The sequence below is a fragment of the Eucyclogobius newberryi genome, unplaced genomic scaffold (assembly GCF_026437365.1).
Source record: "Eucyclogobius newberryi isolate DKJ021-1_F unplaced genomic scaffold, fEucNew1.0.hap1 SCAF_14, whole genome shotgun sequence".
NCBI lineage: Eukaryota > Metazoa > Chordata > Actinopteri > Gobiiformes > Gobiidae > Eucyclogobius > Eucyclogobius newberryi.
In genome coordinates, this window is record NW_027315768.1 from 18,904,300 (window position 1) to 18,926,729 (window position 22,430).

Below are 22,430 nucleotides of genomic sequence, written 5' to 3' on the forward strand. Positions count from 1 at the left end.
AGCTGTATTTTGAAATAAACCTGTGTATAGAATTCACTACATTTTATGTATGGGGCTATAAAAATATACTTTATCTGCTTGTTCTCGTTAGGTTCTAGTCTCCCATGACCCCTATCCCAATGGGCGCATATATACATATATATATAAAAAATATATACATTTTAAAATGTATATAATTTAGTTTTATAAGCCCAGCTATTGACAATTGATTAAACCAACTTTTATAAGTGGACAATGACTATCTTTCCCTTCATCATAGTAAAGTTAAATCCATGTGGAATCTTTTTAACTGTTTTAAACAATATAGAACATTTATTACAGTTAAAAGAAACATTTGGCCTACTTCAGACCGACCAGTGTAATGACATAAAAACAGACTTGGTGTTAAAAATAACAGCCACAATGGACGATTATAAAAATGTACAAACTAATGGCAATTCAGTCACACAATACGTTAAACATATTTACAAAACCTAAGAAATGCTCATTGTCACTTGAAATGTAGGGGATGAAGAATGCTCTCTTTATAGTCCATTATTACCTGTAGCACTTCCCCTCCGCTGACATTTTGCACCCGAGCCAAATCCATCCTGACTTGGTCATTGGTTTACAGTTAAATTGCCTTGCGGACTTCAGGTCTTCTTTGGGTTCCACTGTGGTCGTCTAAGGAGAGGGTTTCTGTTGTCCCTGGCTTCAGCGGCCCAGACTGGAGGAGGAGAGGGCGACTGGTGATCGTCCTCCGCTTCATGATGAACATTTATGAGGTTATCTGAAAGACCTTCATCGGCTCTAGCGGATGGGAGCTGCTGGCGTGGCACAGGTAACCGCGAGTCACTGGAGGAGGAGTTTGATGGGGTTGTACTTGCCCTGCCACTGTTCTCCTTGTTTTCACTCAACATGTCCACGGAAACAGCCTCGTTTAGTGTGTCCAGTCTGCGCAGAGGCATCATGGCTCTGGAGGATGAGGAGCGCGTGGGCCGAGTAGACCGTGATCTCCGACCCGCTACAGGAAAAGACACTTCGGACATGGTTTCCCAATCATCTAGGATGAATAATGGATGAATAATTGCATTCAATGATGGCATAGTATTCATTTAAACAATTGGAACATTTTGAGAACAAAACACCATTCTTACTTGTCTGGTTTGGCCTCTGAGGAGGAAATGTTGATTCTAAGTTCTGTCCAGCAGGAAGAGAGAAGTACTTTTGGGATTTAGGCACAGCCTAATGTAAAGACAAAAGATGCATCATGAATTATTGCAGTTTGTGCATCTCTGATCAATAAAAGCTTGTGAAAGTGTCTTACAGAGCTCTGAAAGCTTCCAGGTCTGAGGCTGCGCCGTACACTGGCATGGCGTCGTATAAGGATTTCCTTGGTGTGCTGATCATCAGGCAGAGCATGCTTACTTGTGAAGGCCACAGTCTGTAGAACATTTTTTATAAGCATTAAACAACATAATATGCAAGTATCTTACACATAAGAGCTTGATGGTGTCAAGATCAGTATCACCAGCCTCCATTTTGCAAAAACACCAAGGACAAATAAACCACAGCTTATCTGTAATGTTTGCCTAAAGTGTAGGACCAGGGTGGTGCTAGTAACTTGAGCAAGAGCTTTTAACATAGTTAGGTCATTAGGCTAGAGAACAGAAGCACATGCACTCTTTGTCCAAACATCAAAGTAAAGAGGCTGATGTCAAGAGGAAAAGTACTGGTTGCCGTTTGTAGTTATGCAAAACAGTGAGTTTCGGGGCTTGGTCATGACACACAAACATGCTCTGCTTTACAGTGACAAATATATAGTCATGTAAATGGTTGCGTTGATGGCCCTTATGGACAAGGAATAATTCATGAAATTGTTGCATCTTACCCGTTGTCTGATCTTGTACATGTTCTTGGACAGGATATCGTGCATGTTTCTGAGATCACCAGCCAAAAACATCTTGGATTTGGGATTCTTCTTTTCTTCACTATTAAAATGACACAAATGAAAGACCTTAATTAATCCAATCTGGCGCCATAAATAGAGTGTACCATGTGTTAGACTTACTATAGTGACACAACGGATGGAGCAGCGCTGATGTCCCCGGCCACGTTGTCCAGAATCTCCATGGCATTTTGCAACTCGAGCTTTTTATATAAAGCCACAATGCTCGACTCAGCGCGGCTGTCCCGGATCAGGATCTTTCGTAGGACTCGATTGAACTTTAAAAATCTGGAATTACAAAAAAAAAAAAAACATAATAAATAAGCCATTTCTGTTTTCAAATGAACAATCACTTTACCAATAAAAGAGAGCGAGAGAAAAAGTAGAAGAGCCCAAGAAAAATATATAGTTCTAGTAAATCAGTACTGCCATTTTGAGCTGATAATCTGGCATTTCAAACTATTCAACTTCAAAATGTTGTTATAGAAATAATGCACTACTGCAAGAAGAAGCAGAAATGCAATCAGACACCAGACAGAGGGAGGTTATCAACATTCCCACAATGTCCACAAGAGAATAATAGTCAAACAATAGCCACAAAGGTGTCTTTTCTTTGAGTTTCACTGGACAAATCCTACTCTTCTTCTCAGGTTAACTTTGCTGTTCTTACTTGTCTTTCCAGTAGAAGTGGCTCCACTGTCCACAGAGGTCCTCAATGCCAGCAATGGTGTGGTCCATGAGCTATGGGAGTGAAAGGCACCGGTTAAGACACCTAAGATGCTTCATATGAACTATTAATTACAACAGTCGTCTTACCCTACAATTAACTTCTGCATTGATTGTTTCAAGATTGCGGTTTGTCCTCCGAACATTTATGAATTCAATCAAAGGTCGGATACTGATTCCCTGTTGATAAAGTGCATCCCTCACGTTAAAAGTAGTGCAGGTAAATGGTGTGATGCTTTGACCGCCTGTACCCGCACACGCACTCATACCTGGATGAACACGGTGAAGATGATTATGACGATTGTGGCGGTGATGAAGAGCTTCTTGCGACCGATGTTGTCTGACAGAGTGAAGGCCAAGGCAAAAGAAATGGCACCGCGCAGACCACCATAAGCCAAACCAAACTGATCCTTGACGTTGAACGGGATGGTCCGGAAAGGGTTGATGATCTGTGTCAGCACCAGCACACCTGAGGCAAGCAACAGAAGGAAACTGTAAATCAAACACACAGCAATATAAACATTAAGGCTGTAGTCAACAAAAGACACGGCATGGCTGACTAAAGACAAGCCCTGTGCATTAATAGTGCCATCATGGAGCTCGTGTCGCTACGTCAGAGCCCGCTTCTGCTGTCGGTTTTCAAAGGGCTCAAATAAGTTAAATAAACATGCCAATTTATTGACATTTTTTAATAAATTGATGACTGTGAATTAGAAAGCCAAAGCCATCATTACATACAGCAGACAATAAAGTTATTCTATTCATCGACTAAAAGGGGAAGTGGCCGGATGCTGGTAAAAACTCTCAAAACTATTATAATCCCACCAAAAACTACTATGTACACAGAGAAGTAAACAGTATCTTCATGAGTCTGATTATACCGTCCAGTCACTTCTAAAACTCCAACTAACTCACTCCATATTTTCTCATTTTCTTCCGCTGTGCACATCACCCCCTGATAAATTATAAACCTTGATTAAAAAATTAAGTCTAGAAATGAAAAATGTGTTCAACCAAGACAACTGCAGGTCAGCGTTCACACACTTCAATCATTCATCATGGTTTCTTCCTTGAATCACTGCCACATTTTGACTAAATCAATTGGTCTCAGAAGGTAATTGGATATCTAAAAGGTGAACTATGCAACTTTGCTTTGCCTGGAACATTCCACACTATAGCATTAAATGTATCCATCTTGCGTTTATTCAATTACAGTTTTTGTTGCTAAAAATGCCTTGGAAATGAGCATTTTTATAGTGAGCCTCTTCACAGATCTGGCCCGTAGCGTCAACTGGTAATGCCATCTCGTTTACATGGAGATGGACACGTTTAATGCTATACCAAGGAACATTCTAAGCAAAGCAATAAAACCTCCACGGAGAGAAGTTTGTGGCGGAGCCTCCACCAGAAAAGGTTACAAATAGTGCATTTTAAAGAATTGAGAAGGCTGTTCTTACCCAGGCCTCTCCAGACAAAGGCAAACAGCAGCGTGAATAAGATGTAGCCCCAGTTCCACTCATGCTCTGTCGTTATGGTAACCACACCCAGGAAGAAGAAGATGAGGGTCTCAGAAATGGAGCCCAACATCTTAACAACATGGCGAATGGTGGTGCACGAACGCTGGGAGACGTTTTCCTCCACGTAATATTTCATAGTGAGAGCACAGGTCACAATACTGCAAAAAGCACATAATTGAATCTCATGTCTTATAAACATAGGCATATTTAAAAAACACTAAATTACACTCACGCCATGATAGAAGAGATGGCAAACAGCTCAGCCACCAGGTAAGCGAGGTAGCTGTACATGAAGATGAAGAGCGGCTCGATTTCTCTCACTTTGGAGGTGAACCTGGTGGTGAAGGCGGAGACGAGGCCAAACAGGATCCCGAAGGCCATTCCGCCGAGGCCCACCACAAAGAACCGCGCCACCCCCAGGAACACGTCCACTGGTTCCACCACCGGCATGTCGGCCACGAAGCTGAACATGTTGTACAACACCTGCAAAGCGCGCGCAGACACACAAACGGAGAGGGATTTACCCCACAACCTGGCAGCTCACGGTGAGGTCACGTGTCCTGTTGTAAATTGTCAACAAGAGGATAAAGTTGTTGGTTCAAAGACATGCAAAATTGTAATAGAGGGAATGTAATCTGTGATAAATAATAAAAGTGTTGATACTCCAAGTAACAGGAAAAAAAAACTTTAAAAAAAATTATGAAAAATACACTAGACATTTATTATTTGTCAGTAATGCCCACCTTAAAGCGGACGATTATATATTTTATAAGAGAAAGCACTTCTTTGAATATTAAACATCTAAAAATCTGAAATATTTAGGGTTTTTCCTTCATCCAGGCAAAAATGACCCCTCTTTTGGCCATAGTACAATACTTTATACTTAAACGGCTTGCACTGTACCAACTCAGCTGTTAAAGTACACGCAAGAAGTAATGGAGATGTCTGTTCAATGTCTTAAGTCTGGATGTTTATCAGTTTTCCCAGCTCGAAACCACCGTATACAGTAAAACGCCCTGTTAAATTTGAAAACTCTGACACGACACGACACCGGGAGAGCGTGCATCTTGCGGGTGAATGTTTGTCTTCACTTTACTGAACCTGCTCCGCTACTGTGTTGTCAACAAAAGGGTCGCCACACCAAAGCAAAGGGTGGTAAAATGCAAGAGGGTGTTTGAATACAAAAGGCATAGAGGGAGGGGAAATCTGAGTAGCAGCCATGTCCAGGACACTAAACAGATCTCACTCCGCCCTTCAGACAAATGAAACAGTCGAGAGCAAAACTGGTTTAGCAGCATCTGAGCAAACTCTTCTGGAGACCGTTGTTCTGCTGGTGTCAACATACCTCTGCGTCCACATCCGAGAGAGACAAGGATACACAAGAGTTACACAAATCATTTTCTTAATGTAAAATGCAAGCTTGAAATCATGAACGTGTATTTTATTTTGTATAAAACATATAGATTATTTGCCACTTATTTAAAAAAGCTAATTTTCAAGAATAATTTACTCAGAATGTCAAGTAAACGGATCATGTTTGATATTTATGGGCAGAACTACATGTCAAACCAAGTAGTTTCCTGAACAGCAACTTTTCTATGTAAATACTCTCTAAAACATGGAAAGTAAAAACTCAATTAAATAAATAAATAAACGGTTTATAACTTTGAGGTGTCGAACTCAGTGGAGCACTGAATTTTCCTTGGTGTCAAACCGGAGTGTGAAATTTCAGTAATGAGACAACACTAATCCAGTATTTATCCATTGTTATCAGCCTAGTTTCTAACTGTCGTATTTGCATACTTAAAGGCATTTCGTTGTGTTGCCACCCTGATGTTTTGGCCTGATACCAGTGGAGACAGACCATGCAGCACTTCAAGTCTGTATGTTTTGACAACAACCAAACCACAGTGAGAAAAGCCAAATGAGTCTCATGTGCAGGACCCTTGCATTTTGGGGTTACAGTCTTGTTTAGCGTTAGTCTACTCACCACAGTGACTGCATCGTTAAAGAGGCACTCCCCAAACACCACGATGTAAAGCTGCTCGTTCACAGAGGCGTCTTCGTACACGTTCAGGACGGCCACAGGGTCCACAGCCGAGATTATGGTGGCAAAGAGTAGGTTCTCCTGTAGGTTGATATCCTGAACGCCAAATGCTTCAATCTGACATATAGCAAAAAGAGACATGCCGATACCAATGCTGTTCCACAGAGTGCCCACCACTGCAAACCACAACACCTGAAGGACAACGGACATGAGATCAAACTGAAAACATGGAGCTGCCAAAGCTGGATTCTGAGCATTTGGGAGAAACGTACCGTACCAATGTTCTCAAAGAAGGGCCTAGTGGGCATGAAGTAGCCGGAGTCCAGCACAATGGGAGGGAGCATGTAGAGGAAGAAGACATTGCTGGTCAAAACTGCAGGAGGTTCCTCACTGACAGAGTGCATTATGGCTCCAACGATGAGGCCGATACTGATGAGCAGGCAGGACTCTGGCACCCAAAATGTGATTTTATGGTACACATGGAAGCCTGAGGGAAAGAGAAGCTCAAAATGACAAGCTAGAAACAAAAATATATAGTTTCAAAAACTAATTCAAACACTCACCAATCTTTGCAAATGAAGCCAAGAGGACCCACAATGTCACTTCAAATGGGATCTGTATTCTTGCGTAGTCCATTGTAAACACAGGTAAATTGGCCTTTTCTGCATCAGGAAAGGCCTGGGGCCCATCCATTGGCTTAATTTGGGGTAAAATGGTAACACTACCAGTTGGTTTGGGAGGCACCTCTCCATTGGAGACAGGGGTTTGACTCAAAAGACTACAAATTAAAAGTGAAAGCCCAGCAAATTTGGCGAATCTGGTATCCATTATTGCAAATAAAAACAAGGTTAAAATGAAGAAAAGTCCACCATATATATCCAAGTTGGGTTGAATCACTCCATCAGTTAAAACATAGGCTTCACAGGGCCTAAATAAAAAGTCACACGTGCTCCTTAGAAAATACTTTGCATGATAAATGGTCAAAGCGTAGCGAAAGCCACCGTTGATCGCAGGACTGCAGGACTGCACACCTGTGGCCTGTATCTGCGCTCTTCTACAGGCTCCGATAGGTGCTGGGCGCGGTCCACGGCGCCTCTGATTGGTAGTCATCCTGAGCCAATAAAAGGACGGGTCCCTGCGCCCATTCAGGGGCCAAACTGGAGTTTCGGTGACTTTCAAAACCACAATGAAGTTTCATCTTTCACGCTAAAAACTGGTCTGCTGTCTGATCCTATTCGTCTTAAATCTGTTAAGACGAATCAGTCACGTTACACTCTTCACTCACCAAAGAATAACTTTTTTGTCTTTATCTACAATTGTGTCTCATTTGTTGTATTTGGTATTCAAATGTAGTATTGATAATACCTGATCCTCACACGTCTGATGTTTGTTTGATCTGAAACTTATGTTTAAGCGGTGTGTGAAGCGCACGCGCTGAGCCGCGCTGAGCCGCTCTGAGCGCACAGTGCTGGCGCCCTCTAGTGGAGAGAAACGGCGCTGCAGAGGAGGAGGCATTACGTCTCGATGTGGAGCCTGGACAGGTCTTGTTTGCAGATGCCGTCGAGAACGCGGGCAGGATGCTAGAATTGTTGCGAGACATCTTGTAATTTCATCTAGAGGTTGGTTTTTATTCCACTCTGACCACATTCCATATGTTTAATATGACAATTTGCTTTTTATTGTGAATTTCTTAACGCAGCCCATGTAAATATAGCCTCGATAGACATTTGCTATATTTTAGCGTCAGTGTTGCGGATGTTTGTTATAGTGTGCGTCCTGTATCACGCGCATCCTTCAGTGAATGTGCAATAACACCGTGACGCACACATTTGTTATTGTGAACGAGACCAACTATTTTACTCCGAGCTGCAAACATGACCAGGCTATTGGTCCGTTGTGACATAGACTCCTCATCTTGGCTTTAGTCGTGTCTTTATCCAGAGACATTCTGCTGCGCGGACAGGTTGGTTAACACCCTGTTCATGCGGGGCAATAAAGACCAAAATATCACGAGGAATATGATGCATTTCTCTATGACGTTTAATCCCGGATATGATGCTTAGGAAGTGCGAGGGTCTCACGGTCCCCCCCATGGCTCCCACGGCAAAACAGGCTTTACTGATGCTCACCGGTGGAACAGGCCGACTTAAGGGTGAAGGAGCAGTATTAACTCAACCCATCATGTGAAATAGATTTGAGCAGTGCTAGAACAGGGACAAAGACTTCTCATAGTTCTTGGTTCTGGGTAGTTTGGGTTCTTTAAACCTCTGCCAGCCCTCTTGTTAAGAAGCATGTACGCTCAGTTGGGAGTAAGGACACATCTCTGGACACTGGATAATGCATATAGAGGGTTATCAGCGAAAGAAACCAAAAAACAAAGCAAAAAAATGTGTAAAAGGAATAACAAACATGCAAATGGGCTTAATTAAGGACGGACAATTTGACAGGTCCACAAATCCTGCATTGCATCTGCTGCTGACAGCATCTGCAGGGGGCAGCTGTTTGCAGCCCACAGCCTATAATCAGGTCGCTGCCCACGAACATCCCCTAAAGCAGTGGTTAAGATCTAAACCAGGACTAAGAGAACTTGTCTAGGTCAAAACTATAGGTCTAAAATATGACCACACAATGGGACGTCATTCTAAACAATGACTAACCCATCGGAGAACAAAAATGTGGATGAAATTGACTCTCAATTAAGAAAGTATTTCAACTGCAGAGGAATACGCGTACCATCTGAAGGAGTCACTAGTGGTTCACGTACTACTGTTTGAGAAATGTCCCTAAAGATCATGTGAGGCCAAGTAAATGTCAAATCAAACTGAACAATGATCTGTTTATTCCTTGCGGGGATGGTTTGGGATGAATTACAAAACAAGGATAATTAAAACATGAATAAAGATGTGGTGATTTCCCTTGTGGATCAACAAAGTTTGTGTAAGTCTAAACGGTGCAGGTGGTGGGTGTCAGACACATTACTGATGATGATCCGTGACTGCCTGTAGTTTTCATTAGATCTAGTGTGTTTTCCTAGAGCGCTCCACAGTCATGACTGACATTTGTGCTTATTAGACCTCTCACACTCACATAAGTCTAATGAAGGATCCATACTGTCACACTTTAATGCCAAGCAGCAGTTTGGACCAGTATTCAGCTGTGTGTCACTATGGGTCCATTTACGTTCAGCAAGTGACGTCAAACTGTCACGTGTGTAATAATAGACTACCACACATACTGTGCGCTTGAATGCTTACTACGTTTCCTTTGTCGTAGCAAAGGCTAACCAGACATGCAGCAAAGGTTTTCTTTGTTGGCTCGGTGGTGTTGTGTGTTAAAATACGTGCTATTTTCAGGTGTACTGCATACTGCATATGCTTGAAAGAGAAAATGTTCTATCTCTACCTCTAAAATTACCTCTGAGATAAACCTTCAGTTCAGGTTACTGTGTATTCTTGTACTTCCATTTTACTCTGCATCCCATTGCTTTTACTTTGTTGTATATTGTCTTAATGATGGTTTGTAGATTTTAATCTATTCTTGTCTTCTCTAAAATGTAACAAAAATAATGTTCAGGAAGTCTGCGGTGAAGAGTGAGCTCAAACAGCTGTGTGAAAAGTCACACTTTTGTCTCAAAGTGAAAATGCCACTGGTTATATTAGCACAAAGAAAAATGAGGGTTGTTTGATGATATTTATTCAAATAGATTGTATTTATTTTAAATGAGCCTAAAAATGTTAGAATTATATTGGCTACTGTCTCAAAAACTCCCAGTGTTGACATTGAATCATTTGTATTTCTTTTCAGTTTAACCATGACAAACACTTCTTGGCAGCAAAAGAACAAAATGTGTTTCTGAAGTGTTTGGACTGGTTTGTCTTCACCCGCTCCTTCTGCACGAAGCCTGGTCTCACGTGTTGTTATGTCGGGCAAAGAGCGAAGCCCCAGGCACCGGCCTTGGTCGGTCTACAGGGCCAACACGTTTGATCTATCAGCAGAGATGATGGGACTGGCCCTCGCAGGTAACCTAGTAACCACCGCCATGGAAACCTGTGAAACACACTGATCATAATGATACATGAAAAGAACATGTTTTTCTTTTGTTTTTTTGTTACAGGAAGCAGTCAGGACCCAGATGAGCCTGTGCTGGAGTTTAGCCTGGGTAAGTTCAGAAGGAGAAATCATTCACGAATAATCTAAACTAATGACCAGAATCAGAATCAGAATCAGAATCAGAAATCAGAAATCAGAAATCAGAAATCAGAAAAGGGTTTATTGCCTTTTGTCGATGAACATAAATTCACAAACATAGGAACTTGTCCTGGTGGTTCGGTGCTACACAGACAACAAACATTGAACACTTTACCATCCCATTCACAAAAAAACATGTTTTATGTATAGATGCACTCTCAAGTGAAGCTTGTAGTTGTTATAAAGCTTATCACTTTATTATAACTACTCCTCAACAAAGCATGAAGCAAGACTTGATTCAGATTGAATTGAGTTTATTAGGCATGTTCCAGAATTAATAACCTAATAAATTAGGCTAGGTGTCAGAAATTAGGGTTAAAGTGTATGAGTGAATTAAATTAAAGGTAAAAAAAAAAGAAAAGAGAAGTGGGTTAAAAAATAGTATTAAATCGACTGTTATTGTACCCCCAACACATCTGTTCATTGTCCTTTTTAGGAAAGACATCACAGTAAAAGTCTTAGAATGTGTATTTTGCATTTCCCCAGTTGCAGATTAGTGAGAATCCTCCTGATAAATCCTGCCATTTGTAATCTGTTGTGTTTAATGTTACCACAGCCTGCAGTGAACTGGTTACTCCTGCTCTGGACCGTAAGCCCACCAGCTTTGTGGCAGTAAGCTGCACCACTCCTCCACAAGCTTTCTGGACCAAACACGCTCAAACCGAGATCATAGAGGTCTGTATCTTTTAGTTCATGTCACTTTCAGCCTCTCATCACAATGATGCATGTTCCTTTAACAATGTCTCTTTTCACATGTTTTCACAGGAGTTTCAAAGCATTCCGCACATTTGAATTGTGAATGTTTTTTTGCTTTCAGGGTACAAGTAATCCTATATTCCTCAGTAGTATAGCATTCTTCCAGGACTCCATGATCACTCAGCAAACTCAGATCAAACTTTCTGTTTACGATGTGAAGGACCGAACACAGGGAACGGTGAGCTACCACTACTGCCTAAACTTTAAATAAATGAAGATTGCTGCTTAACTATAAGGCTGCTCTTTATGTTCCCTGCTGTCTTACAGATGTATATGTTAGGTTCAGCCATGTTTCCAGTGAAAGAGCTGCTCCAGGACAAACACCACAGGCTGCACTTGACTCTGAGGTACTCCCACACCCTTCTCTGCTGAGATAGACAGACTGCTGACCACATCCTCCATGACGTTTGAAATCCATGTCACTTTGCATCAGGTCAGCAGAGAGCGAGCGCGTGGGGAACATCACTGTGATTGCCTGGCAGATGGAGGAGAAGATGGAGCAGAGGGCTCCTGGGCCCAGGTTACAGAGAGGAGATACCATTAATGGCAGGGTAAAAACGTGATCACTGTTATCATTGTTTGTAATGTGGTTAATATTCATAGTGTAATTTGTACAAAAATCCATCTTTTTCTGATGAGTACAAAATGCTCTGCCCCGCCAGCTGATGTCATGAGCTGGTTTAAAAAACATCAAAAACTGTATCTAATGTGAAGGTGTTAAAAGTACTTTAAAAGCCTGAATAATGCCTGAACCTTCCATTTCAGATGGTCCTTCCCGTTGATCAAAGCTTAACTGAATCCATGGGAATTAAGTCCAAATCATCATCTATTTGTAAAGATCCACTGCTAAAAGCTGGTAAATATGCTACAAACATAAGTAATGAGTGCTTTATGAGCCTAGCTAGTGGAAGCTGTTGTGTTTGTTCCAGTGTTTGGGGGCGTTATGTCGCGCACTTACCGTTTCCCCATGACGGATGGAAACCATCTTCGCATCCTGGAGCAGATGGCAGAGAGCGTGCTCTCGCTGCACATCCCTCGACAGTTTGTCAAACTGCTGTTGGAGGAGGACGCAGTCAGGTGATGACAACAATACTCCTGATTATCATAACTACTGTAATAACTACAATTACATCTTTCATTTCGGTCCTGTTCCAGCAGGGCAATTACACACTTGTATTTGAAATACTCAATATTTAACCATTTATGTGATATCTATATTAGCTTTAAACATATTGTGAATAAGTTTGCTTCTTTCTAATTGCTGTTACCATATGTAGGACTCTATTAGGCCCATGACTCACAGTGTGACACTTGATGAATGTCACCATTAAACACTGCAGTATGACTGTATTCTTGTAAATGTGCTGCAGGGTGTGTGAGCTGGAGGAGCTGGGAGAACTGTCCCCATGCTGGGAAAACCTCCGCAGGCAGATCATCACCCAGTACCAGACCATCATCCTCACCTACCAGGAGACTATCAGCGACCTGCACGAATACAAGGGTTAGCAACTAAAGACAGGAGGTCGCACCAAAAAGAACACATATTTATTCTATTTTGTTATTCCTATAGGGCCTTCATTTAAGTCTAGTACTTTAAAAGCTGAGAGGAAGTTGGAGTTTATTCCCACTAACCTGCACATTCAAAGGATGAGAGTCCAAGGGGAGTCAGGCTATGGTATGTATGTGCACATGATTATACCTGGTTCTCTTGGTTCAATGTTATTGGTACAAATTATTATTCATACAGACCGAACATACGATGTAGTAACTATCGGAGCTCCTGCAGCACATCACCAGGGTTTTAAAGGCTGTGGGCTCAGGAAAATGGTGCAGAAGCTTGATGATGCCAGGAAACAGTAAGTGGAGAAGTATTTTTGAGTGCTGGAAATGAAAGATACAATATATTCCTAAACTCCTTGTCCTTTTCATTTGATATTCATCCAGCACTTATGCCGAAGATAGGTGAGTATCATTCAGCTTGTACTCTACCATACATCTGTCATACATGTTTATCATATTCAATTTTGTATGTTTAAAGCTCTTCTAGCTCTGCCTCTAAAGGAATGACTTATCAACCGCAGGATGTTGTGAAGGCCAAAGAGCTGATTGGTCAAATCAACACTCTGAAGACACAAGTCTGTTACTACATAGAGCGTTTGTCACGAGCAGCAAAAGAACGTTCAGCAAATGCGATAGAGAGGACCCTGGCCATCCTGAAGGAGAAGGTACATGGTTTAAAGGGAGGCTATGACGTGTGTGGGGTTTATGGTGTTACGCCGTTTTGGCTCTTCACATTCCAATCTAGATTCCATAGATTTTTATTATGCTGATTTTACTAGTTTCAAATCCTAATTAACAGTAAGAGAATGTCATCTTTTCTCTTTCCTGTGCCCATATTCAGACACATCAGCTGGTGACAGTGTGTGACTCCAAACTACTGTCCACTGCCATTTTGGCCCTGGCAGCTGCTCGCCCTGAGTCGACCCATCGCAGCACTCCCTCCCCCTCCGCCTCCTCCCTCTCCCCCGCGTCCAGGTCACCGTCTCGCTCCCCATCCCGTAACCCCACCTCTCCATCCCGCACGGCCATCTCACCCTCACGGCAAATAGTTCTTTCAGACGGCCACGATGGGAGTAAAAGTAAGAGGGCGTCAATGCAAACGGTTGCACATGAAGAAGAATGGGTGAGAAAACTTGAATTAGGCTCTTTTAGACCTTATCTTTTTGAAAATAAAACTAAATATTTATATGCAGGAAAATTTCTGGACAAATGTTAACAAAAGTCTAGACTGTGTGGTCCAGAGGGTGGAACGACTCCTACAAAGAGACCAAATCCAAAGTGACAGCAGTTCTGAAGATGTTTTCCTTCTCGCAAATGATGAACAAAGCACCTCAAACAAAGGTTTTTCCTACTTTTGGTAATTGAAACTGTTGTCAATATTTGTAACTAAGCGCTGTTTTTATATAATTTTCAGACAATAGCCCAGAGATAGAGAAGACTTCCCCTGGTAAAGAGACCTTCCTGTCTACATAAATTAGTTGTTTGGGAAAACTTCAAATACAACTTTAACATGTTTTAATATGTTTTCAAGCCGAGTGGGGTGAGATCTTGTACCCACTCCTCACAACACTGTCAGACTGTGTGACCCTCATGAGTGACAAAGCTAAGAAAGCCATGGTGTTTCTGCTGATGCAAGACAGCGCCCCAACCATCGCCATGAGCCTCACTGTGCAGTATCGCCGGGACGTGGTCTTCTGCCAAACAGTAAGTCATTTAGTTATATGTGTGTGTTTCTGTAGATGGTGCTAACTGCTTTTTTTGTTGATCTCATTTGCAGTTAACGGCTCTGATCTGTGGCTTTGCTGTGAAGCTGAGGACAAGCCTCTGTGACTCCGGATTTCTCCGACAGCTCCATACCATCGGCTTATTGGTGCAATATGAAGGCCTTCTCAGTACTTATGGTAACAAAAATCATGTATTGCAAAAAGTTCATTAATGAAATAGAAATATTGAGGAGAAACACTGTTGTTTTTGTAGCTCAATTGATTTGTATCACATTATAAAAGTGTTATTTTTACAGGGGAGGAGCTTGCTATGCTGGAGGACATGAGTGTCGGTGTTATAGACTTGAGAAATGTCACCTTTAAAGTTACTCAAGCAACTTCAGGGTTCGGACCGGACATGCTGCCTGTGATCACGGGAAACAGAAACGGCTTTAATGTCCGAGTGCCACTGCCAGCAGCCATGTTTGAGTCGTTGCCGCGGGAGATCCAGAACGGGATGTTACTGCGTGTTCAGCCAGTCCTGTTTAATGTGGGAATCAATGAACAGCAGACACTGGCAGAGAAGTACGTCTTTAGCATCAGCTTATAGAACATGAATAATAATGATGTAGTCAATATCTATTATAACAATATAATAAATACACATTTGTCAAGAAATGTGAAAAGATATTGGATAAAGATACTAATTTACAATATAAATGACCTCTTGTATATATAATGGGGCATTACTGCAGCTCTTATTTAGTAATGTTATGGTGAAGCAAACCATAGAAAAACTAAAAACATTTTATTAAGTGTGTAATGTGAGTGTCCACATGTTCTAGATTTGGTGACACAACATTACAAGAAGTGATCAATATGGAAAGTATGGCACGTCTTAGCTCTTATTATGACCAGTTCAAAGAAGTATTACCAGAGGACTGTAAGTATCAACACAAATGTACATGATTTCTACATTTATTTCTTGCCTTTCTTTTCAAATGGCTTTCTCCTCAGGCCTCCCTCGCTCCCGCAGCAGCACCAGTCTGCCGGAGCTGCTCAAACAGCTGAGCCAAAATGCCAAACCCAAGAAAAACAAAAACGTGGAGATTTTGTGGCAGGCCGCCGAGGTACAGCAGATGGACATGCTTATGTGATACACTGTTTTTCCAACACTAATACACATATTTATCATCACAGGTATGCCGTAGGTTGAATGGCGTGCGCTTCACCTGTTGTAAGAGCGCAAAGGACCGCACAGCTATGTCCGTTACTCTGGAGCAGTGCCAAATCTTGGAACAGGAGCATGGACTGGCCCCACAGGTTTTCTACCAGGCCCTTGACTGTATGCGCAGGTCAGCTAACAAATTAAAAAAAACATTTTCTTCCTTTAAAAAAACCCAACGCATTCTCAAATGAGTAATGACATTTTTGGTTTGTTTTCTTTTACAGTGAGGGATGCAGGCGAGAAAATACCATGAAGAATGTTGGATGTCGCAAATACGCTTTTAATTCCTTACAGCTCAAAGCATTTCCAAAACAATATCGCCCTCCAGAGGGGACATATGGGAAAGTGGAAACCTAAGTGGACTTCTTTATGTTGAAGAAATGAAAAGACTGTTGAGGATTACTCTGATGAAATTACACAAAGAAAAACACCTACCAACATAGCCCATTGTGCTTAGTCACAACTAGTTTAAGTGCCAGAGTATGTTGTTTTATAGCCATTATCCCTGTCCTAAGCAGTAGAATAATCAAAACCTGTTCAGAACTACTTCATAGCTTACTGTCATTGTGTCAGGTTATTTGAGTTATAGAACTGTTCTTTTAATAGGATCACACAGTCATACAGCTATTAAAAGACCAGCAGACAAGAAAGGGATTCTGCTCCGACTAAGATACAAAGCAGTTTTGGATGATACGTTTTGATATAATCTCAAATTGCAGTTAATTTGGGCAAGAGCAAGATCAGCAATGGCATTTTTTTTTTTTTTTAACAGAAATTGTTTATGCCTCTTATCAACCAGCTCATTAAGTAGAGTGTCTAGTGAGCAGTGTAAACACAACAGATACTACTAGGCTATTTGTTTGCTTAAGAGACGTTTTATGCCAAATAACATGAAGCCTTGTTTGCCCAATGTAGCTATTTAAGTCAGACAATTTCCTTAGTTTATGCGTTGATTGTGACCTTCTCTGGACCTAAACTTTCCTGCTGTATGCTGAGGAATACAAAGCTCTTGGGTTGTAGCACATTTGTTGTCTCCTTGCTCAATGTATCAACATGTATTGTTTTATAACGCATACGCCGGTTTGGCATTCATTTCAAAAAGCACAAGATACGAATCACAGACTACGTTTTACAAATTTACCACACAAATATGTCAATGTCCAGTGCTGTTCATATGGTGATAATTTGAGGGACTTTAATCTGGCTAAAATCAAATGGTTAACATCATGTAGTATTAATGTAATATTATATTTCAAAACATAGCCTATGCAGTGACTCATGGAGTGGTCCATTGTTCATGGCCAGTTTCTGTATATAGGCTTGCATCAGAGGTAAGAAATAAAAAAAATGTTCCTTTAAAAATATGTTATGTCAATAAATTTGAATAAAACATAAAATCTGCAGACTACTTCGTAGCTTTAATGAGAGTAACCTTTTTTACACTTTTAATATTGATTATAAAATGAGGCCTATAATACATACATTGCAACATTAACACTTAGAGCAGACACTAGTTCAAAGTAACAATGATGTAAAAGAATATATATAGAGAAGCCGTTCTCTTTAAGATCCCGGAAGTGACGTACTGTGACGTGTGACTTATGTTGCCGAAGATGTGGCTCCATGGGTGCGGGACTTCTTGTACTGTGCAAAGCTGCAACAAGTCACACATTTAAGCTGTTTAAGTCTGTTGTAAGGTGAGGTTATCGTGCATTGTCTTTGCGTTTGGTCTGCTTTAGTCTACAACAAGAAACTTTATTTTCTCTCTTATGTTTATGTTATGTATATAGTGTTACGTGGTAAGGATGCAGAATAACCGCAGGTGATGCAGAGGAGAGAGGGGAAGAGATTTTGGGGGGAAAGCCCGTTTATTTACAACTCTGATAATGTGCTATTCTTGCAAAAACATACTGTCTTATGGGAAAAGGGTTTAACCAACTGTGTTTTATTTTATTTTATGTTTGACGTTCAAAGGTCATCTGTGGTTGATCATTGTTGGACCAACTTTGCAAGAGGAACAACGACTCACTATTGTAAATATTCTTTATTTTTTTACAAGATTGCCAGGTTTGAACGCTTCTTCTTTAAACAATTTTCTCAGCTTCTCCCAACATGAGTAAGAAGCTGCTGTTGGATGTGGACTGTGGAGTGGACGATGCTCAGGCCATCATGCTGGCCCTAGCGGCTCCTAATGTAGAAATACTGGGCATCACATGTGTCCATGGGAACACTTCAGTTGAGAATGTCTGTAAGAACACCCTGCGTGTCTTACAAGCCTGCAAGAAACTTGAGGTAGGATACATTCTTCACACTCGCAAATAGACACACAAACACAGATTTGTCCTGTTGTCATATGACTGGTAAAGAGTAAAACGCTCCCATTGAAATGACCTGGACAAGAGCCACACAACACATGACCTCACCAAATCATCTGTGATGGGCCTTACAAACCTGAGTGAATAGGCTATTGGACACACTGGCTTTGGTCAACTTCCTTAATTTTGGTCTGAATAATCATCAATATAAATAAAATAATTGAATAATTATTCTGGCAATGTTCACTCTTCTTTATGTCAGATCCCGGTGTTTAAAGGTGCGTCCAAGCCTATCCTTGGAAATCAAATAGAAGGGGCACATTTTCACGGGCTGGACGGCCTTGGAGACTCCCCGGATCCTAACGCACCCAGTGTTGATATGATTCAGAAGGAAGGGGCTGTGTCTGCAATGATCAGAATTATAAATGAACATCCAGGAGAGGTAAGACATGTAGCAGATTTGTGTTTCCCATAAAGAATAGAGGACTAAACGCTTTCCTTTCTAGGTGTCTCTAGTTGCCACCGCACCACTCACAAACTTGGCTCTTGCAGTCAGGATGGAACCCTCCTTTCCAAGCAAACTCAAAGGTCTATACATCATGGGAGGCAATACAGAGTGTAAGTATTGTTTTAAGTTTAAAGTTAAGATATTATCCTGTTTACGTGATGTTCATGTCGTCCAGCCCGAGGAAACACTACTGTATGTGGAGAGTTTAATTTTGCTGCCGATCCCGAAGCAGCCTATATCGTTCTGAATGACTACCAGTGTCCCATCTACCTGGCATGTTGGGAGTTCACCTGCTACAACAAGTTGTCTTGGGTAAATGTTTTTTTTTTTAATACGTAAACCATCAACTTCTTCACTTGGGTGGTTTAAGACTATGAACAATTAAAGTTGTATGAACAAAAACAATTAGTTGAGTAAATGGGTGTGGCAAAACGAGGCAAAATGTATGAAAACTATGGAGTATCTCCATGTAGCTAACCTAGTCTGCACTCAAAAGACTACAACTACACAGAAAGGTACACGGTGTGTGTTTATGTTAGGGATATACAATTTAGAGTCAATTCATTCTTCACTTAAATCTTCAGCTAATTCACTCTATATACTTCCCTTTTTGTTGTCCCATATAAATAATTTAAATATAAAATCTAAATAAATAAAATGTTGGTTGACTAAGACACCTTTAACCGACTTTCATCCTCAAGTGCCAAAACCTTTTTGACCCACAATGATCTGAAGAATGAACTGATAACTAATGTTCCTTTAGAGTTATTCTTTTTGTCCTGAGCTCATTACTGGTCTTTCCTTTTTATTTACCTTTGTGCTGAAGGCTACTAATTACACTATTTAACTACATTTTAACTATTGTTTATTTTGGCAGGAGTTTTGTGACCAGTGGTTGGCTCAGGACTCTGAAAAAGCCAGATTCATGGCACGCATCTTCAAACACAGCCTGGACCTGTCAAAGACTGAACGTTTTGAGAAGGAGTTTATTGACGGCACAGGACTCATCTCTTGTGACTCTTACGCCGTGGCAGCTGCCGTGGATGAAGCTTTTATTTTGGAAACAGACCAGTTCCCCGTTAGTGTGGAACTCACCGGAACACACACCAGAGGCATGATGGTCGTAGACACTGTGGGCTTCATGAACAAGACACAAAAAGCATTTATAATGAAGAAAGTGAACTTAGAGAAGTTTAAGCAGATGATGATGGCTGCCCTTAAGTAAATACAACTACTGTATAGGCTACTCAAAAGACTAACTTTTTACTTGCATAATAAAATTTTGTTTACTCATTTTGTTTACAATCATTAGCACAGGAGAAAAACTAGTCCATTTGACATTGACAAGCTTGCCATTATTGTCCAGCATAATCCTGGGGCAGAACGAGTGTCCTTTCATTGCCGATGTGAATGACTTAAGGTTTTTCTTTCTCTAAATCTTGATCTATTATCCAGCTGTCAATAAAAATACAAAAATTTAGTGCATGGATAGTAAGGTGTATTTGCTTATACTGCAATCTAATTGGTGATGACGCCTGTTGCAAGAAACCTGCTTAATTTTAGTTCGAGCAAACTCCGTTTTCTGTCACTGAAAATGGGTTTGGTTCAGTGAGAATCACCACAGTAACAAACTCCACAGGCTCCTGCTCTGGACCAGGGCAAGATCTTGTTTAGACTTAGGAAAACAAACATGGACCATTCAACTGTGCACTGTAACACCTCTAACTCAAATCTTTGAATAAAGACCGCACTTATTTCAACAGTTTTTCCCCCGAATATTATCTTCAATATCTCAAAAAAATAATTGAGATTTCATTTTTGTCACCTTTAAAGTTACACAAGCAACTTCAGGGCCCGGACCGGACATGCTGCCTGTGATCACGGGAAACAGAAACGGCTTTAACGTCCGAGTGCCACTGCCAGCAGCCATGTAATACTTTAGATTATGGGTGTTCTTTATAGAACATGAATAATAATGATGTATTCAATATCTATTATAACAATATAATAAAAACAAATTTGTCAAGAAATGTGAAAAGATATTGGATAAAAAATAAAATCTGCAGACTACTTCATAGCTTTAATGAGAGTAACCGTTTTTCCACTTTTAATATTGATTACAAAATGAGGCCTATAATACATATATTGCAACATAAACACTAAGAGCAGACACTAGTTCAAAATAACAATGATACAGAGTATTCATAAAAGAATATAGACATTATAGAGAAGCCGTTCTCTTTATTCTGGTTAACATCCCGGAAGTGACGGACTGTGACATGTGACTTATGTTGCCGAAGATGTGGCTCCATGGGTGCGGGACTTCTTGTACTGTGCAAAGCTGCAACAAGTCACACATTTAAGCTGTTTAAGTCTGTTGTAAGGTGAGGTTATCGTGCATTGTCGTTGCTTGTTGACCGGTCTGCTTTAGTCTATGACAAGAAACCAACTGTGTTTTATTTTACGAAGTGTCTATTTTTGCCGCGGCGCGGCACCCGAAACTGCTAGGCCCAAGCTGCCCAGGCTATTCTTCCGTGGGTTACGGTAGTCTCGCATTGGGAACGCATCTCGTGAGTTCACACTGTATAGGCGGGAACTTTAACAAGATGGCTACCTCTTTTGAAGTGGGAGAAACATTTCAATCATTTGAACAGTTTCACAATAAACTAACCAATTTTGAGGACGAGAACTATGTAGTATTTTGGTACAGGCATACAAGGACAGTTGAGGCAACCCAAAAGACACTCAAGAAAAAGACCATCAACCCAGATCTGAAATATGGTGAAATTAAGGCTACATGTGTCAATGGTGGCAAAGACTACAAGCCCAAGGGGACTGGGAAACGACCAAAACAGCAGTAAGTCTATACCAGAAGAAACTAATACATCAACACTTTGCTTTGTTTAGGCCACGATTCTTTGAATACTTGGATGACGGCTCCGCCGCCCACCGTTTTCTGATTTAGAAAAATTGTGGCTATATCCGACGTTTTGCTTAAAGTTAATAAAATAATTTTCTGATAAGCTACAGAAAAACTGAATATTGGCAGACAGATACAGGTGGGAGAGTAGTAGTCGAACACTAGTAGTAGTAGTCGAACACTTAGCAATAAAAAAAATAATGGTGCAGCTAAATAATAAATCCTGATTGACAAGTCTACCAAAAGCTTTTTTACACTTTATGAAAAAGGTTATTTCAACATTTAACCTAAACCTTTACAGAGAAAACACAAGAAAAACTTCACCACTTTACCAAACATTATGATATGCAATCATAGTGAAGCCTAGAAATAAATTGATTTCATTATATATACATTTTCTATGGTGACATGCTCATTAAATATATTCATAATTATAATGTTTTTAGAAATGTAATAATTTTATTCCCCCTTTGATTCTGTGGGGCGTTTGACTACTGCTTCTGTTGGGCACCTAACGTGGTAGCAAATTTGGGGAACTTTGGGTGCCTCTATCTAGTACCCTACAAGATAATCCTAAACATTGCACTGAAACCTTTGGTTAGAGCTGAAGACAGGATATAAATGCAAACACTGGTCTTGTAAATCCAAACACTTTTAAAGTTGTATGCCATAAACATGCAACAGTGTTTGACTACTGCTCTCCCACCTGTACAGTAATCTTTCTGACATTCAGAATCCCGAATTCTGGACATTTTGAAGGGTTAGGAAAGTGCCCAAATAGATGTTTAAACACAGGCATGTTTTATAGGAAGAGAAATTTACCTCAAACTGAAACTAAAAAGGGCAGCAAAATATGCCAGGTTGCTAGGGTAACAAATTGTATTCCCTATCTGCCACCTAAACGGCCACAATTACACCCCAAAGGACACAATTACACTCAAAATAGTATATTTGTATTGCTCACTGTTTGAATTG

The 22,430-nt window shown here is 40.7% G+C and overlaps 5 protein-coding genes across 6 annotated transcripts in view; 3 read left to right on the top strand and 2 right to left on the bottom strand.

The window, feature by feature from the left end:
• Positions 1-611: 611 nt before the first annotated feature.
• On the bottom strand, positions 612-7,231 carry slc9a2 (solute carrier family 9 member 2). The gene is made up of 13 exons (XM_072444734.1): positions 6,781-7,231; positions 6,490-6,704; positions 6,161-6,409; positions 4,403-4,653; positions 4,111-4,328; positions 2,923-3,122; positions 2,744-2,833; positions 2,598-2,668; positions 2,051-2,215; positions 1,871-1,970; positions 1,307-1,423; positions 1,137-1,224; positions 612-1,042 (listed from the first exon to the last, which is right to left on the bottom strand). Exons 1-13 carry the CDS (start codon positions 7,043-7,045, stop codon positions 633-635), a joined length of 2,439 nt encoding a protein of 812 aa, XP_072300835.1. The 5' UTR covers positions 7,046-7,231; the 3' UTR covers positions 612-632.
• A 461-nt stretch (positions 7,232-7,692) lies between these two features.
• Positions 7,693-16,117, top strand: inpp4aa (inositol polyphosphate-4-phosphatase type I Aa). Its single transcript, XM_072444733.1, has 24 exons — positions 7,693-7,836; positions 10,022-10,236; positions 10,332-10,376; positions 11,022-11,140; positions 11,283-11,399; positions 11,489-11,568; positions 11,655-11,772; positions 11,987-12,077; positions 12,151-12,298; positions 12,592-12,722; positions 12,792-12,896; positions 12,969-13,077; positions 13,166-13,183; positions 13,260-13,446; positions 13,623-13,904; positions 13,975-14,122; positions 14,196-14,228; positions 14,313-14,485; positions 14,559-14,682; positions 14,802-15,069; positions 15,330-15,427; positions 15,502-15,614; positions 15,685-15,839; positions 15,937-16,117. The coding sequence occupies exons 2-24, from the start codon at positions 10,137-10,139 to the stop codon at positions 16,067-16,069; spliced, it is 2,895 nt and encodes a 964-aa protein (XP_072300834.1). The 5' UTR covers positions 7,693-7,836; positions 10,022-10,136; the 3' UTR covers positions 16,070-16,117.
• A 1,187-nt stretch (positions 16,118-17,304) lies between these two features.
• LOC140359668 (inosine-uridine preferring nucleoside hydrolase-like) lies at positions 17,305-19,791 on the top strand. Its single transcript, XM_072444738.1, has 7 exons — positions 17,305-17,409; positions 17,687-17,745; positions 17,814-18,004; positions 18,290-18,469; positions 18,534-18,645; positions 18,711-18,847; positions 19,413-19,791. The coding sequence occupies exons 1-7, from the start codon at positions 17,336-17,338 to the stop codon at positions 19,758-19,760; spliced, it is 1,101 nt and encodes a 366-aa protein (XP_072300839.1). The 5' UTR covers positions 17,305-17,335; the 3' UTR covers positions 19,761-19,791.
• coa5 (cytochrome C oxidase assembly factor 5) overlaps positions 19,502-22,430 on the bottom strand; it is an 11,832-nt gene continuing 8,903 nt past the window's right edge. Inside the window, exons 3-4 of the mRNA XM_072444739.1 lie at positions 19,862-19,990; positions 19,502-19,672 (exon numbers count right to left, since the gene is read on the bottom strand). Of these exons, the coding sequence (XP_072300840.1) occupies positions 19,931-19,990 (60 nt within the window). The 3' untranslated portion in view covers positions 19,502-19,672; positions 19,862-19,930. The remainder of the gene's footprint in view (positions 19,673-19,861; positions 19,991-22,430) is intronic.
• LOC140359667 (inosine-uridine preferring nucleoside hydrolase-like) overlaps positions 20,837-22,430 on the top strand; it is a 9,346-nt gene continuing 7,752 nt past the window's right edge. Inside the window, exon 1 of one of the 2 annotated variants that reach the window (XM_072444737.1) lies at positions 20,837-20,919. In XM_072444737.1, coding sequence (XP_072300838.1) covers positions 20,846-20,919 — 74 coding nt within the window. In that variant the 5' untranslated portion in view covers positions 20,837-20,845. Of the gene's footprint in view, positions 20,920-21,126; positions 21,393-22,430 lie in introns of those variants that run through there. The other variant, XM_072444735.1, reaches the window with a different exon arrangement.

Coding starts and splice junctions, on each gene's coding strand:
- slc9a2 (XM_072444734.1), bottom strand. CDS start 7,045: ATGGATACCAGATTCGCCAAATTTGCTGGGCTTTCACTTTTAATTTGT. Junction 6,410..6,489: donor TCTTTGAGAACATTGGTACG/GTACGTTTCTCC, acceptor GTTGTCCTTCAG/GTGTTGTGGTTTGCAGTGGT. Junction 4,329..4,402: donor GCCATCTCTTCTATCATGGC/GTGAGTGTAATT, acceptor TGCTTTTTGCAG/TATTGTGACCTGTGCTCTCA.
- inpp4aa (XM_072444733.1), top strand. CDS start 10,137: ATGTCGGGCAAAGAGCGAAGCCCCAGGCACCGGCCTTGGTCGGTCTAC. Junction 12,299..12,591: donor TTGGAGGAGGACGCAGTCAG/GTGATGACAACA, acceptor AATGTGCTGCAG/GGTGTGTGAGCTGGAGGAGC. Junction 14,486..14,558: donor ACGTGGTCTTCTGCCAAACA/GTAAGTCATTTA, acceptor TCTCATTTGCAG/TTAACGGCTCTGATCTGTGG.
- LOC140359668 (XM_072444738.1), top strand. CDS start 17,336: ATGGGTGCGGGACTTCTTGTACTGTGCAAAGCTGCAACAAGTCACACA. Junction 18,646..18,710: donor CATGGGAGGCAATACAGAGT/GTAAGTATTGTT, acceptor CATGTCGTCCAG/CCCGAGGAAACACTACTGTA. Junction 18,848..19,412: donor GCTACAACAAGTTGTCTTGG/GTAAATGTTTTT, acceptor TTATTTTGGCAG/GAGTTTTGTGACCAGTGGTT.